This window comes from Sinocyclocheilus anshuiensis, unplaced genomic scaffold (assembly GCF_001515605.1).
Source record: "Sinocyclocheilus anshuiensis isolate Anshui unplaced genomic scaffold, SAMN03320099.WGS_v1.1 scaffold466, whole genome shotgun sequence".
Taxonomy (NCBI): Eukaryota; Metazoa; Chordata; class Actinopteri; order Cypriniformes; family Cyprinidae; genus Sinocyclocheilus; species Sinocyclocheilus anshuiensis.
Genome location: NW_015544159.1, coordinates 1,916,163 through 1,930,795, shown reverse-complemented (window position 1 = coordinate 1,930,795; position 14,633 = coordinate 1,916,163). Strand labels below are relative to the sequence as shown.

Below are 14,633 nucleotides of genomic sequence, written 5' to 3'. Positions count from 1 at the left end.
CCGAGAACTCTGCTCATGTGTTTGCATAATGATGCATTTAAAAGTTAATGACCAAACGTATCATTATAAAAGTTCACAGTGTTGCTGCAGATGAAATATAATGTGGATAACATTACATTTATATTTTTTCATCAGGTTAGACATTGATTATTTATCACTCAAATCCGTTTATCTACCTGTCCGTTGGTCGCGTATATCCACCATGTTTGTAGTTTTTAACACTTTTAATGCGTGTTTGTAGTTCTAATTGAATCCTCGTCCACCGCGCAATGTGCTGTGGGCAATATTAGCCGTGTGCATCGATCTGCACTTCGAATTCTAACCGGAAGTAGTAGACCATCCGGGAATCTTTGGCATACTTTTTTTAAACATACTACGATTTGGGACATACTAATTCTATTTTCGAATATTATTTAGGACGGATACGGGGAGCCGTTGTTCACTGATGAGCTGCGCAAAAAATCGCGCGAGCAGCCCTAGTGGAAGAATACGGTTTTTATTTATATCATTACACTTTATTTGCTCTGTTTTATTCTGTGAAACCTTACTACGTATATGGAATAACCGTTTTATAAAAGCAATAATCCCCATGAAGCCGTGGTTTACAGTGAATTTATAACAGCTAAGAGGGTTTTAGGGGTTTTCTAACAACGCCCCTTAGCTGTTATAAATTCACTGTAAACCACGGCTTCTTGGGGCTTATTGCTTTATTAAAAAATGTCCAAGCAAATGAACTCACTTAGCTCTGCTGAGGTCAGCTGCTGCAAGGTTTCCTTGTGCAATGTCATTCACTTGACCGACTGCTGCTTTGATTACCTGAACACAAAAATGAACACTTTAAGAACACATACTTGATCTTTAACTCTCATGGGTAACACCACAAGTTTTATTCATTACTGGACTAGATTTAACAACAAAGTGCTGTAGCATATCAAAATCACTGGCTATTTTACTGAAGTTTCACATTCATTTTTTATGAAATCATGTAATTACGTCATTGAATCATTCATTCCAAAACACTGATGCATTCATGAATGAAACACCACTCTTGTGTTGCTCACAGACACTCAACAGTTAATTCTGTTTTTACTTAATTTAGAACTATTTCTGATTGAGCAAAACAGTAAATGGTATTACTGTGCTCAATTAATATAATAAATATTGATTTATTGTTTACTGAACTATTGCTTAATTATGGCTTATTTTTGATTATGACTTATTTATGACCAAAGGAGAATAGGAGATGTTTCCTGGGAACCAAACCTACGCCTTTGGCCTTGCTAGCACCATGCACAGAATAAATTCATGTCAACACCAGAGTGTAATAAAAATCACACATACATCTTTGGCAGCGTTAGCCTGGCAGATGGTGTAAACTCCAAACAGACCAGAATCAGTGTAGTTGGCACTGAAGGCAGACGCCTGCAACAAAGCAAGACAGACAGTTACAAAGAGTCCTTCATATAAAATCTTTTTTAAGCTAAAGGTCACATAAGGTGATACTCACATCAAAAGGTTGAGCGGTGACCTTTGAGATGGCCTGACTCAGTTTGCTTGTAGTGTTGGAGCCTCTCTTGACTCGAGGTCCTGCTCCAAGCACATGCTGCAGTATGCTGAATGCTGTGGCCTCGGCTGATGTTGCACTTGCACTTTCGCTCGCCACGACCGCATGAACCAGTCCTCCTCCAGACTGATGCCTCAGCTCACCTGGAGAACACAGCCAGAGACTTTTAGTGACACTAAAAAAGCACTTGTCTATTGCTTTATCCATTGCATATCTTTGTCTCATGTCATTTCCAACAATCATCCAATGACAATAAGGTAGAATATAGGCATCTCTTAATTCTAGTGATGGATAAGTCTTATTCCAAAGCATAATCAGCTGCCTACCTAGACAAATTTCAAACCCCATGAAACAAAGTTATATTAGCAGGAGAGATATTTTCATTCTAGAGGAGCATTTTATTATACAATATATTTGTTATGTGCATGACAATTCATCAATATTATTGGTTTGCTTCCCAGAAGAAAAAGTCTATCAGTTGGAAAAGCATGTATTGCTAAAATTTGCTTTAGATAAAAGCATCAGCCAAATGAGTAAATGTAATGTATCTATGAGTAACTGTTAGGTGTTGCTGCCCATTTAACGTGATTAAAATTAGTCACTTATAAAGGTCTATTTTAGTTTGGATACTGCTTTAGAAGGTAGCAGTCTATGTAGGCGGCAGGCAGTGAGACAATTCACTAGATTCAGTGATAGAGCCATAGACAAGCTCCTTACATTACTGACAGTAGCGACCTGAAAGTGAGACTTTTATTGAATATGTTAAGGTAAATGTATTGTGTTGTATGTTGTATTCTTAATACTGTTAATACTATTACTAATAATTATTGATGCACTCTACCTCCACGGTACACGGCTTTGGAACCAACAGTGCCTGTTCCACTGCGGATGTTCAGGAATTGCTCCCCAACCTGCTTAAGCACAGCATGATCCACACCTACACAATAACATACAGTACAAGTGACTGATTTAATAGTCTTTTTTGGGCCATATTAAATCTTCGCCTTTAATAAGGCAAAAATTTCAACATACCAAGACCAACAAGGGCCATTCTTGCACTTGTGAAGTTGTTCTGAACAAAGGTGTGCATCTGTGAAAAAGGACATAATAATACAGAGAACATCAAAATGTAACTTTTATTTGCAATGTGTAATACACAATTATTTGCTGTACCATTTACGCTGTGGTAGATCAATTTGTGCAGGTGCAGGACTGTTATATACATGTGTGATTTACATGTTGTTTACTGTTTTCAAGCAATGTAGTAACTTGGTGCATTACTATTCTACAGCTCTTTAACAACAACGTGAAATCTTAAAGATGAGTGTCCAGGTGTTACATAAATTAGACTTATTAATTTGTTATGATTCATTTTTGTTTGGTTTATGTCCATGAAGTTAGAAATAAAAGGATAAAATCAGATGAAGTGCCTTTTCATTTCTTAAAATATCAATTTATAAATGAAAATCCAAGCAATTTATCCATTAAATTTCCAGCAGAAATAACTATATCACGATATATATTGTCACTATGATATGAAATGATGCATAATTTGGACAAGACCCAAATGCTACATGAAAGATTAAAATGAGTTTTTACAACAATACAAAAACATTGATGAGCCGTATCCATTTGTTTTCCCTTCACAGCGTTGCCTTACCTGATCTGTGGTGATTTGGCCGAGCATGTAGTCTGGACAGTACAAGGATTTGGACAGGGCATTCTTATAAGCTGCAGCATGCAAATTCTCAATGACACCTGAGGCACAAACAAATAGATAAAGAATGAAAAAAAGAAGCAGAGACATTGGGCCTCAATTATCAATCTAACGTAGAAACGAGCACAGATCCGTGCACACAATAGGGCTGTCAAAAAAAAATCGAATTTCGAATATTCGTCGAATTTAAAATAAAAATCCACATTCGAATGCAAAAACGTTGCATTCGAATTTTAGGTGTGCGTCAGGCAGCCTTATCAGTGGCGCACGAAATGCGACGACGATGTAAGTGTCATTGCATTGTAATGTTTTTCATAGCTTATCCAGTTGAAGCCACTAGATGCAGTGCAGCTACGTTGTTCATTCAAAATATTGCAGAAAAAGAGAACAATCAATGCGGGGAAGATATTGTTTACGTCAAGCCCGAAACCAAGCCGTTCACACAGAATGCATATTTATCGCATTTTCTAGAGGGACATCTATCAGCACTCGAGTCTCGCACAAGAGAGCCACAAATTTAGAAAGCTATGTAAAATTAATCTAAGTTCAACTTTTAAAAAACATGTCTCAAGACTTTATGGCGGTTTTCCCCATCCCACTGCATCCCACGTTTTTAAATGAAGAAAGTACTCTTTGTGATTAGTTTTCGGTCCTTTGTATTAAACTATACATGCATGATGCTGTTTTGTTTCTAATTGTTTAAGCAACTTTATTAATTATATAAGGTTTATAAACATTATTTTAAACATTATGCACTTTTTTCAAAGATAGTTGTGTTATTTTATTATGCTTTGAAGAAACGTGCATAATATTTTGCTCGATGCGCCCTCTTGTGGCCTCAGGAGAGAAGCCAAAATCTTTTTTCCCCCTAACTGAAATTATGCCTTTTAAATTCGAATATAATTCGAATATTGATCATATTTAAGTAAAAAATTCGAATTTAGTTTTTCAGCCATTTTGACAGCCCTAGACAAATCAACTTACGACAGTTCACGTGTGATTCATGAAACATTCGTATACCGCCAATCTCATCGTACGAATGATCGAACGTTGATAAATAAACAATCGTCATTTGAATATCACGCCCCTAAAAACACCCTGGTTTAAAAGCCTCGCCCCTAAAGTTTATGACACGGAGAAGCAAAACCTAGCCAAAAAGAGGAAGTAATCTCATGAAAGAGAAATTGATCTTACTCCAAAAACACCCGTTAACCTTGTAATTGCAAACAATTAGGCTACATTAATTAATGTAATTTATATATTAAAACACTGGTAAATATAAACAGCCTATTTAGTTCCCCTCACTCTACAACAAATATTTAAAATTTAACGGTATCCAGAACAGAACAAGAATGAAAAATAAGTAGTTATAAAATTATATATTAAACTATAAAATAAAACAAATTAGGCTATAGTGACATTCATTAAAAACAGCATACATATGTCAAGTAAAACTGAAACGGCATTGGGCTCACGAGCCTGTCTCATACCACAAGAATCCAAATGTTTCCATTTTTGCCATATTTGTAGCATTTGTTTGCATAACTATTATTCATTATGTAGCCTAAACATGGCTTTATACTTCACTCATGTTCTAATATCCGTGAAAATATTTGTTTGGGCGCTGCACGCTGATTTTACAGTGGACCTTTTAAAATAAACAGTGTAACTTTTATATTTGGTTGACTGCATTTTAGTTTGATGATGAATGGCTGAATGTCAGGCAACGGTAGAACTAATGTTGTTTGTGTGTGCGTTAGGCACCTGTGCGATCAGATGGATTAAATCAAATAAAGATATAAAGACAAAAATGAGCGTAGCCTATACTTGTTGCACAGTGTTTTTTTTCCTTTTGTTAATCTTTTAATTATATTACGTACGTTCGTTTCATAAAAGAGGCCCATTATGAGTGCTAACCAAATTTAGTCCATCGTAAATCCATGACAAAATTACTGTATTGACAAACAGTTCTCCATCAAAATTAACCCTCTGGGTCCACACTTGTGAAGAAAATAAGTGTGACATCAGTATTCTGAAAGAAATTAATGCGTTATATTTTGTTTCAGTATTTATTTTTTAATATTTTGTGTTTTGAGGGGATTTTCATGTTACTAGACAATATTCACCTCTAAATTATGCACCATTTATTTCTATATAAAATTATAAAATAATTTAAGTTCATATTTAAATATTTATTATTTTCAGGTTTTGCATTTAGATATACATTTAGACATTTTAAAAAATTTAATTGAGGCTGACTTGCAAAATGTACCCAAAAATAGCTCTGCATTTTTGTATTTTTCTAATCATGTCCACGATTTGTTGTATGTTCATACAGCAAGTGACACAAAAGTCAAGTTTTGTACCATTCCGATGAGGCAAAAAATGTCACAATTTAAAAACTCAAATTCAAAACCCAAAACCTTTCGGTCTAAAATGACCATCAGAGGGTTAAACACTGCATACCAATCTGTGGACTCTGCTTGGCAAGTTCCTTATCCAGTTTCACCCTGGCAGTGAGGTCTGACACTTCCCATGGCCGAAACTCCGGTGCAGTGGTCACATTGATCAGATACTCCATAACAGTGTCACTGCGAGAAGACAGACCAACAACATATTTGTTTCCAATAAAAGAAAAAATCACACAGACAAACTAATTGTGTTCTACTCACATATGATCTCTCAGGCAGTCTACGGTGTATGCCATGGTTTCCCTGGAGCTTGACACACTGCATGCAAAAATATATTATAAACAATTACTCACATAACATAACAGACATGATTTGTGCATAACCATATATATTATGCCAGTGGTTCTCAATTGGTGGGTTACAAACCACAGTGGGTAACAGATCTGTTGTGGTTTTGAGCAGCAAAAAGACAAAAAACAAAAGGTAAACTTGGGTCCTGAAGCAAAAAGCAGTTGAGAACCACTGTATTATGCCACATACCACATAGATATTATATATAACAGATGTTTAGAAGAAGCTGTTCTTTGACAACAATGAACTGACCTTAAGCTTCCGCCTACAGCCTCAACACCGCGGCAGATCCTGAAGGCAGACGCTCCCTTGGTTGTCTGGAATCAGCGATATAGATAAGTGAATGCTAACGGTCACTGCTCACTAGCAATACAGCGGTCAAACACAGAGTCATGATGGATGTATACCAGACTGGCAGCCAGACGGAGCAAGTGTGTGACACCGAGGTTGTCCATCGTCTCATATCGGCTTCCGGCCCTGACGAGCACACCAATCCGAGAAGCAGGAGAATAGTTTTCCAAGGAAGCAATCACTAACCCACTAGGCAATTTTGTAACCTGGAAGAGACAAAAAAAAAAAAAGAGTGTAATTCCACCTTCCAATTTGTAGCAACTGGTTACTAATGTGATTGTTTTCAAGTTAAGCTATAGCTGCAGGGGCGTAACAAATGATGTATTGACCAAGTGACTAATGATATAACGTATCGATGCAATGCGTAAAAAAATAATAATTTTGAAGTATACACACACACACACACACACATATATATATATATATATATATATATAAAGATATACAAGCAGACTTGTTTGACCATTCTAAAAAGGTGTTGAATTGTCACTGAGCTGTCATCAAATATTTAATTAGTTTTAACTTAAATTTTCCTTTTTTTTATTTTATTATCATCTGTTTTATTGTTCTGTAGAAATTTATTCTTTTAACAGCTGGAATATCTCATTTTGTTGTGGATGTACCAACTGGGATACAGGATTTGCCATTTTCAAAGTTAATTTAATCAATCAAAAAAGTCAATTTAATGTTTGTTATATTTTGGTTTCATTTGTGAGTTAATAAAAATGCAACCAGTTATGTAAAATAGGCACATAATATTGTAATATTAATACATTGAATGCAGGCCACTGAATTTAATGAATCTGTAATCGTATTACAGCATGTTTTGAGGTATAAGCAGATATTTGCATTTTAATTCAAAGTTCCTCTATAAACACACAATTAATATTAATTTGTCTAAATATCAAGCAAATACCTAAATAAGCATTAATACAATTTTGATTTTAATAATGCATTTAATTTTAGTCAGGTTTAAACCCATAAACATTTGATAATACACACAACAGTTGGGCTGTTCCTAGAAAGATATTTATAATGAACAAATAATGTTTGAAATGCTGCTTAAAGAAATTTAATTCACATATGATTTATAATATTTATTAAATTAATAATTAGTTCATTAAAAACGTAACTTCATCCTCACCATGAAAAAAAAAAAAAATTTTGATGTCAATATTTATTTTTGTAAAGTAACCTGAAAACAATGTGCTGTTTTCATGGACATTTTGTGGTGATTCGTGACAAAAACAAAAACTGCCTTGACAGTATTTAACATAGTTTAGTAAAATATATTTGTATAGGGGTCATATTTGTATTTGTTTTAAGGGGTCATATGATGCGATTTCAATTTTTCCTTTCTCTTTGGAGTGTTACAAGCTCTTGGTGCATAAAGAAGATCTGTAAAGTTGTAAAGACTAAAGTCTCTAATCCAAAGAGATATTCTTTATAAAAGTTAAGATCAGCCACGCCTACCTAAAACGGCTCGTTCTAACACGCCCCCACATATCTACGTCACTCTGTGGGAAGATTTGCATAATGCCGCCCAAATGTTCACGCAAAGAAAGAAGGCGTAACTTTTATTCGCACTGTAGTATTGTAGTATAAGTCATTATAATCCGTAATTATGTCCCCACTGGATGCAACAAATGCCTCGTTTATAATGGGTTTTAATTTTTTTGGCTCATCGCTCCGGCCGGGACAAGGCATCACAGTATGTTAAGGGGCATAACATTTCCGTCATATGCTTGAGGTATTCGGCCAATCACAACGCACTGGATAGCTGGCCAATCAGAGCACACCTCGCTTTTCAGACCAATGAGCTTTGTAAAAATCGACGCGTTTCAGAAAGGCGGGGCATAGAGGAGAAACAATAATGTACAGTATGTGGAAAATAATGTGTTTTTTGAACCTTAAACCGCATAAACACATTTCATTACACCAAATACACAAAATAATGTTCTTTTTAGCAACATCATATGACCCCTTTAAGAAAAGTAAAGAAATTAGTTAAGAAAATATGTATTGTATGTATCATGTTATAAATAAACATAATTGGTTAAAATAAACAAAGCAATAATTTACATTATCACAAAAACTGCATCAGACCAATGAAAACCCTCTTCCTGTCATTGCAGTACATAATGCACCATCCTGTGGGATGTGGCAAATTAAACTGAAATTCGAATTCATGAACAGTCCCTAATACGAGAGCAGAAACCCTCCCCAGCACCCACACGTACATGAACATCCTGGTACATGTGAGGGGCACCTGCCGAGACCTTGATGCCTGGCAGAGGCACAGTCAAGGGCTGGACCCTTTGAGTGGCGGCATAGAAGCGTCTCTGTGGACAGAGAGACAAATCATCATCTACTGACCTGCACTTCCTGCGGCAGAAACTTTACTGGCTCCACGGCTGCCGCAACATCCACCTTATGGGCAGCCTGGGCTGCATAAAGCCTCCTCTGAAAATCACAAAAGACATCACGTCTCTGAAGAAAAAGTGTGTCCAAAAAGAGCAGAATAAAGAGAGGAAGACCGAGGCATGGGACAGCTACTAAACTGTAATCCTGTGTTTGACAAACAAGAGTAAATAAGAGTGCTACAGGCCCTTCTTTTCATGTTCATTTAGGTTGAAGCCATTATGACACCAAAAAACATGTAATAAAACATTCAAAGCTGTATAAACTCATGTTTTCATCTAATAAATAACTAAAAAAAAGTAATGGATAACACAAAGACATTCCAACATGGACACAGTTCAAGAGTGCAAACCAAAGGTTATGTTTTAATCAAACATAAAATTGATTTTTTTTTAAATAAAATAATGATTTTATATTGCAAATATATTTTATATTTCCTACATTGCGTCAAATTTCTATTTGTATGTTCTATTTAATTTTTTCTTTTATATCCTGTTTGTTTATGCTCTTTTCTTTATTTATATTTTTTCCAGTTCTTTAAATAATAAATCTATTTCCATGTTCTTTCCTATGTTTTTTTACACCCATGTTAACTTTATTCTATGAAAGGAAAGTCATAAAAAGCATTTCACTACACATTGTACAGAGAGTGGTTGTGTGACATAAAATTTGGATTTTTATTGAATATTTGTCTAAAAAAAATGACTATTTCAGTCACTTTAGCATAATCCTTTAAATTAAATGTTTTTAATATCATGATAAACAAATTCAGACAAGTGTATGAACTTCTCACAGGTAGTGTAGTTGTTGGTCATCAAAAAAGCTGTAAGACCAAAATGTGCAACAAGTCTAATGCACTGCATGTCAATAAGGATAAATATTCAGTAATATAATATTCAGTAAACATTTCTCTCGATCCCATATTGCATTTATGGTGCTTCTCATTCTGTCCTCCTCAAATAATATTTGGACATATTTATGGCCAGTAATATTTCACAGCCTTTATACATGAAACTATATAGATCCCTTTAGGATGGGGGCTGCAGATTGAAAACCTCTGCATTTAAAACATGGATTAAACTACGAAGGTAATGAGATGAGATGACATACACAGAGCTGAACTGTCAACTTTCTCTCTTATCTAGCTTGGTTGTCTGAGAACACGGCCAGCGTCTGTGCGATCTTGAGAACCCGCACAAAACAACACAAAACCACGCGGCACAACCTCGACTAATCATCTTTAACCCCGTTAATCAACTTCTCACCGATAACTGGTTTATTCCCCGGATCCCCCTCATCTTCTCTCTCTCCTTCACACAGACCAACGCAATATGGCTGACCTAAGGATGTCCTACCCAGAATCCTTCGCGCTCTGCTTCTCTAGGTCGAAACGGAATTAAAGCGCAAGTGCGCACTGCCGCATGGCGGCTCGGAGCTCGCGCAGCGTTACATGCCAGTGCCACATTAAAGTCCGCATGAAATCAAAATTGACTTTATTTACTTTACTAGCGCACATTGCTAGTAATGATGTGAACAATTAATCCGTGCAAGTTAATCCGCTGAAAAAATTCTTTGTCTTCATAATCTGTCATCAAAATCTGAACATTTACTTCCGCTCTGGAATGGCATTCCTTTTCTGATGACGGCTAGGGCAGAATATCCTTCTAAACACACCCCTCCAACCGTTAGGTTGCTATGAGTGAGAGACAGAGAGGAGGAGCGCAAAAATAAAACCATGCCCTCTATTCAATATTCCGTTTCAGCTGGAAATACGTCACTACACTGAAATAAAGTCGGCAGCAACTTCCGGTTCACGCGGACTTTAAAATGATTGAAACAATGTTTTACGTTTAATTTACACTACTGTCGCGTGAACACAAGTGCATAAATATGCCTTTTACGAATGTTTTTACGAAAGTGTAATCTAATTAAATGTAAGTGTCACTTTGGAAATGTAAGTTACAGATTACAAGTTACCCTATTCAAAATGTAATAAGTTATTATTATTTATTATTTAGTAATTTAGCAGACGCTTTTATCCAAAGCGACTTACAAATGAGGACAATAAAAGCAGTCAAAACTAACAAAAGAGCAACAATATATAAGTGCAAATGACAAGTCTCGGTTAGCCTAACGCAGTACACGTAGCATATGGAGGACCAAACCTATGGAGGACGAAACCTGCAAAACAATAAATACACAAATAAATAAATAAATATGCAAATAAATAAATAAATGTCTGTATAAATACACAAATTCTTGTTTAAATACATATAGAAAGAATTAAACGTGATTAAAGTAGGCAAATAAATTAAATAAATTAAGTTTTAAGTTAAATGTTTAAGGAAATGCTAAACATCCTATTTATTTTCCTTTGATCGCTCATTTATTTCTGAATGTAGTTCCACATTTATTTTTCCTCTGCCCAACATGCTAATGAGAGGGTGTCAACCATGGACTTGGTCGGGGTCATGTCATAGCTGGGGGCGCGGCTTTCCCGCTGACAGGAGATGCATGGTGTAAATTCAGTATGGCCTACGTAAAGTCACTTTTTCCGTTTAACAGAGCAAGATACATAAAAAACTGAGCTGTATTGTCCGTACAGTATCTGTGACTTTACAAACGACCCAAAGAAATGGCCAGTGTCGTTTCCTGACGTCATTTTTTGTAACCCGATTGAGTCTCCAGCTATAGACAACTGTAATATCAGTATCCCATGGTCATCGTGAGATGACTGGTATGAAGTGGTTTAATCGAGGAACAGACCGTTTTTTTCCCATTAGTTATCAGAACAGAAAATACAGGCGACAAAAGTATGTTTATTAAGCAAATAACGGTTCAGTATTGCAATTAAGAGCTATGTAAGCATTAATATTTTACATTGGCCACTTAAAATCTTTTATGATTTAGCTCTCTCATGATTATAACTACAAAACTAACCCTATGAAAAAGTGTAAGATAATAATCAGTCACCTTGACTGATGAAGTTAATACGCATGCGCAGGCAAACGCTCAAGCGCGTCACACACGATCCGCCTACTCTTGCATAATTGACACCCTCTCATTAGCATGTTGCGCAGAGGAAAAATAAATGTGGAACTACATTCAGAAATAAATGAGTGATCAAAGGAAAATATGTAGGATGAGTTTAGCATTTCCTTAAACATTTTCCATTTGCCCACCAATTTATTTTATTTATTTGCCTACTTTCATCACATGTATAATTATTTATTTATGTATTTAAACAAGAATACGTGTATTTATGCACACATTTATTTATTTATTTATTTGTGTATTTATTTATTGTTTTTGCAGGTTTCGTCCTCCATACACTGTCTATAAACCCTTACCATTTGATATGAAGTATCAGTTTCATTTTTGTTATTTTATTATTTGCAGCTTGTTTTATGTTTAGACAGTATTGGTTCTTTATAGGATCTTAACTCTAGATCTCACTTTTCATTATATCATGTTTATTAAAGTTACTTAAATATTAATCTACGTTATAACTGACTCGAGATCAGTTGAAACCATTACAGTTCATGGGTTCACGAGATCAACTATCTTGCAACGAAACATCGGGGTTTTTTTCGAAACCAGTGCTGAATTCGAGATGGGGGAGTAGTTTATTCTATACATTTTTTAAATATTCTTCATACTATTTAACATTATATAAGGAACGTCTTTAAGATCAAATGTAATTATGTTTAATAAAGATTAAAAAAAAAAAAAGACTGCCGGAAGTGGGTTAAATGAGAGCATGCGCAGTGTGCCGATCACAAACACGTGTTGTGAGTCGCCGGAGTGCTGAAGATCCTAGAGCTTCGCTGGTCATTATTTCTTTTGTTTATTTGCTAAACTCTAGACGTGTTTCTGTTTAGTTAAATAGTACTGTCCTCCGTGAAGCTCTTGCCGAGAGGACCTGTGTGTTTATAAGTTACGTTAGTCACTGATTAAAACGCATCAAACACAATGGTGAGTATCACGTGTGGGGTTCTTTACTAGTTTAGGCTGTTGCTTCACGACATTCAGCGTGTAGCTATTTGAATTTTGCCTGCCGAAATTATAAAAGTGTTTATACATTGAACCTTATTTGGATATGTTTTTGATGTGTTTAAAAGCATTTGAGTTGTAGATCAGAATACCGTGTTATCAGACATCACGCAGATAATCAGTGTCGTTTGGTTAACTCTCTGGAGTTGAGTGCTGATAACGCTTTGCTCTGTTTGTCATCTTAACACAGACTGAAGCTGAAGTGAATCCGAAAGCCTATCCTCTGGCAGACGCCACGCTCTCCAAAACCATTCTGGACCTGGTGCAGCAGGCGTCCAACTACAAACAGTTGAGAAAGGGGGCAAATGAAGGTAAATACCTCCGTTAACAATGCGGGTATCACAGGTCCATTACTTAAACTTGTAAAAATCCAAGTAATCACGCTTCTGCTTAATAACCTAAGTGTGTAATTTGTGCCCAACTAGGCTCATCAAGTGGAAGTGCACAATTGTTGATGTAAAAGGTTTTTTTTTTTTGATGGGTTGATTATCATTTATTCTGTTTTTAGTTGTATATATTTGTTCATAGTATTTTATTTTATAACATTTTCTGAGCATCTTAAATGGTAAGTTTGCTGATTTTCAACCAGCTTTGCATTGTTACAGCATCGACCGTAGGGGTGTGCGATATTGACAAAAAATAATATCTCTATTTTCTGGGATTTTATCGATGAAGATAATTAGACGATATTTTGCTGAGTGTGTTATTGTGCTGGTACCTTAAGGACTGCCGAAGACAGCTGACTCATAATGTTTTTAATATTCTTCATATTCTGTGTGGTGGTCAGTTCATACTGATAGAAATTAATATTTTCCAATAAGTTTAAACCGATTTTTACATTTTATGGGCATTTTTACCTTTATAAAGCCATTTTTTCTAGAAGTGTCCATTATCTTTTGAGTCAAATTCTTACATTTAATCAGGGAATTAGAATAATAAGTCATGCAGTGAAAGAAAACACACTAAATGCGCACACGCACTAGTCTAGACTTCACGTAATGTATGCGTGCGCTCTGTAGGGATGTTTTGAATGTTTTTTTGCAAAATACTCGATAATGTCAAATCGCACATCGTTAAAACAACTATTACGATATTATCGCAGACGATATATATCGCACACCCCTAGTCGACAGTATAAGTAAATTAACATTGTGTATTTTTCCATGTTACCTGCACCAAGATATCCTAATTTTTTTGTCAGCAAAAGTCCACCGGATGACGTAAAACATTCGGTAGACTTTTGACAGATCCAGGGCTTTTTTTTTTTTTTTTTTAACTACACAACTTCTGCCTTTATGTCAGGTGCATTGTGGGTGTTTAAGTTTAGTCATGTCTTTTCTCTAGTCATGTAGCACTGATAAAAAATAGCATTTCTACTGCATAGACAGGCAACTTTTATTAAACACCCAGCAGTATATTACCCCTTTAAAGGGGTCATATGATGCGATTTCAATTTTTCCTTTCTCTTTGGAGTGTTACAAGCTCTTGGTGCATAAAGAAGATCTGTAAAGTTGCAAAGACTAAAGTCTCAAATCCAAAGAGATATTCTTTATAAAAGTTAAGAGTCAGCCACGCCTACCTGAAACGGCTCATTCTAACACGCCCCCACGATGTGGGAAGATTTGCATAACGCTGCCCAAATGTTCACGCAAAGAAAGAAGGCGTAACTTTGATTCTCGCTGTTGCCGCCGCTGCCATGTTGTGGAGTCGCTGTGTGTTTCGTTGTGAAAGCGAAACTACTTTGTTTGGTCTTCCAAAAGAGGAC

At 35.7% G+C, this 14,633-nt stretch overlaps 2 protein-coding genes across 5 annotated transcripts in view; one reads left to right on the top strand and one right to left on the bottom strand.

Annotated features, from left to right (window-relative positions):
* The window catches only part of LOC107695555 (cytochrome b-c1 complex subunit 2, mitochondrial-like), a 17,480-nt gene extending 4,490 nt beyond the window's left edge, over positions 1-12,990 (bottom strand). Inside the window, exons 1-12 of one of the 4 annotated variants that reach the window (XM_016495539.1) lie at positions 12,961-12,990; positions 8,635-8,736; positions 6,451-6,600; positions 6,296-6,360; positions 5,954-6,010; positions 5,748-5,872; positions 3,225-3,322; positions 2,597-2,654; positions 2,406-2,501; positions 1,508-1,707; positions 1,342-1,422; positions 740-816 (exon numbers count right to left, since the gene is read on the bottom strand). In XM_016495539.1, coding sequence (XP_016351025.1) covers positions 740-816; positions 1,342-1,422; positions 1,508-1,707; positions 2,406-2,501; positions 2,597-2,654; positions 3,225-3,322; positions 5,748-5,872; positions 5,954-6,010; positions 6,296-6,360; positions 6,451-6,600; positions 8,635-8,736; positions 12,961-12,975 — 1,124 coding nt within the window. In that variant the 5' untranslated portion in view covers positions 12,976-12,990. Of the gene's footprint in view, positions 1-739; positions 817-1,341; positions 1,423-1,507; positions 1,708-2,405; positions 2,502-2,596; positions 2,655-3,224; positions 3,323-5,747; positions 5,873-5,953; positions 6,011-6,295; positions 6,361-6,450; positions 6,601-8,634; positions 8,737-8,770; positions 8,858-10,080; positions 10,198-12,960 lie in introns of those variants that run through there. The other 3 variants (XM_016495540.1, XM_016495537.1, XM_016495538.1) reach the window with 3 other exon arrangements.
* LOC107695558 (NHP2-like protein 1) overlaps positions 12,576-14,633 on the top strand; it is a 6,484-nt gene continuing 4,426 nt past the window's right edge. The window contains exons 1-2 of the mRNA XM_016495542.1: positions 12,576-12,790; positions 13,059-13,179. Of these exons, the coding sequence (XP_016351028.1) occupies positions 12,788-12,790; positions 13,059-13,179 (124 nt within the window). The 5' untranslated portion in view covers positions 12,576-12,787. The remainder of the gene's footprint in view (positions 12,791-13,058; positions 13,180-14,633) is intronic.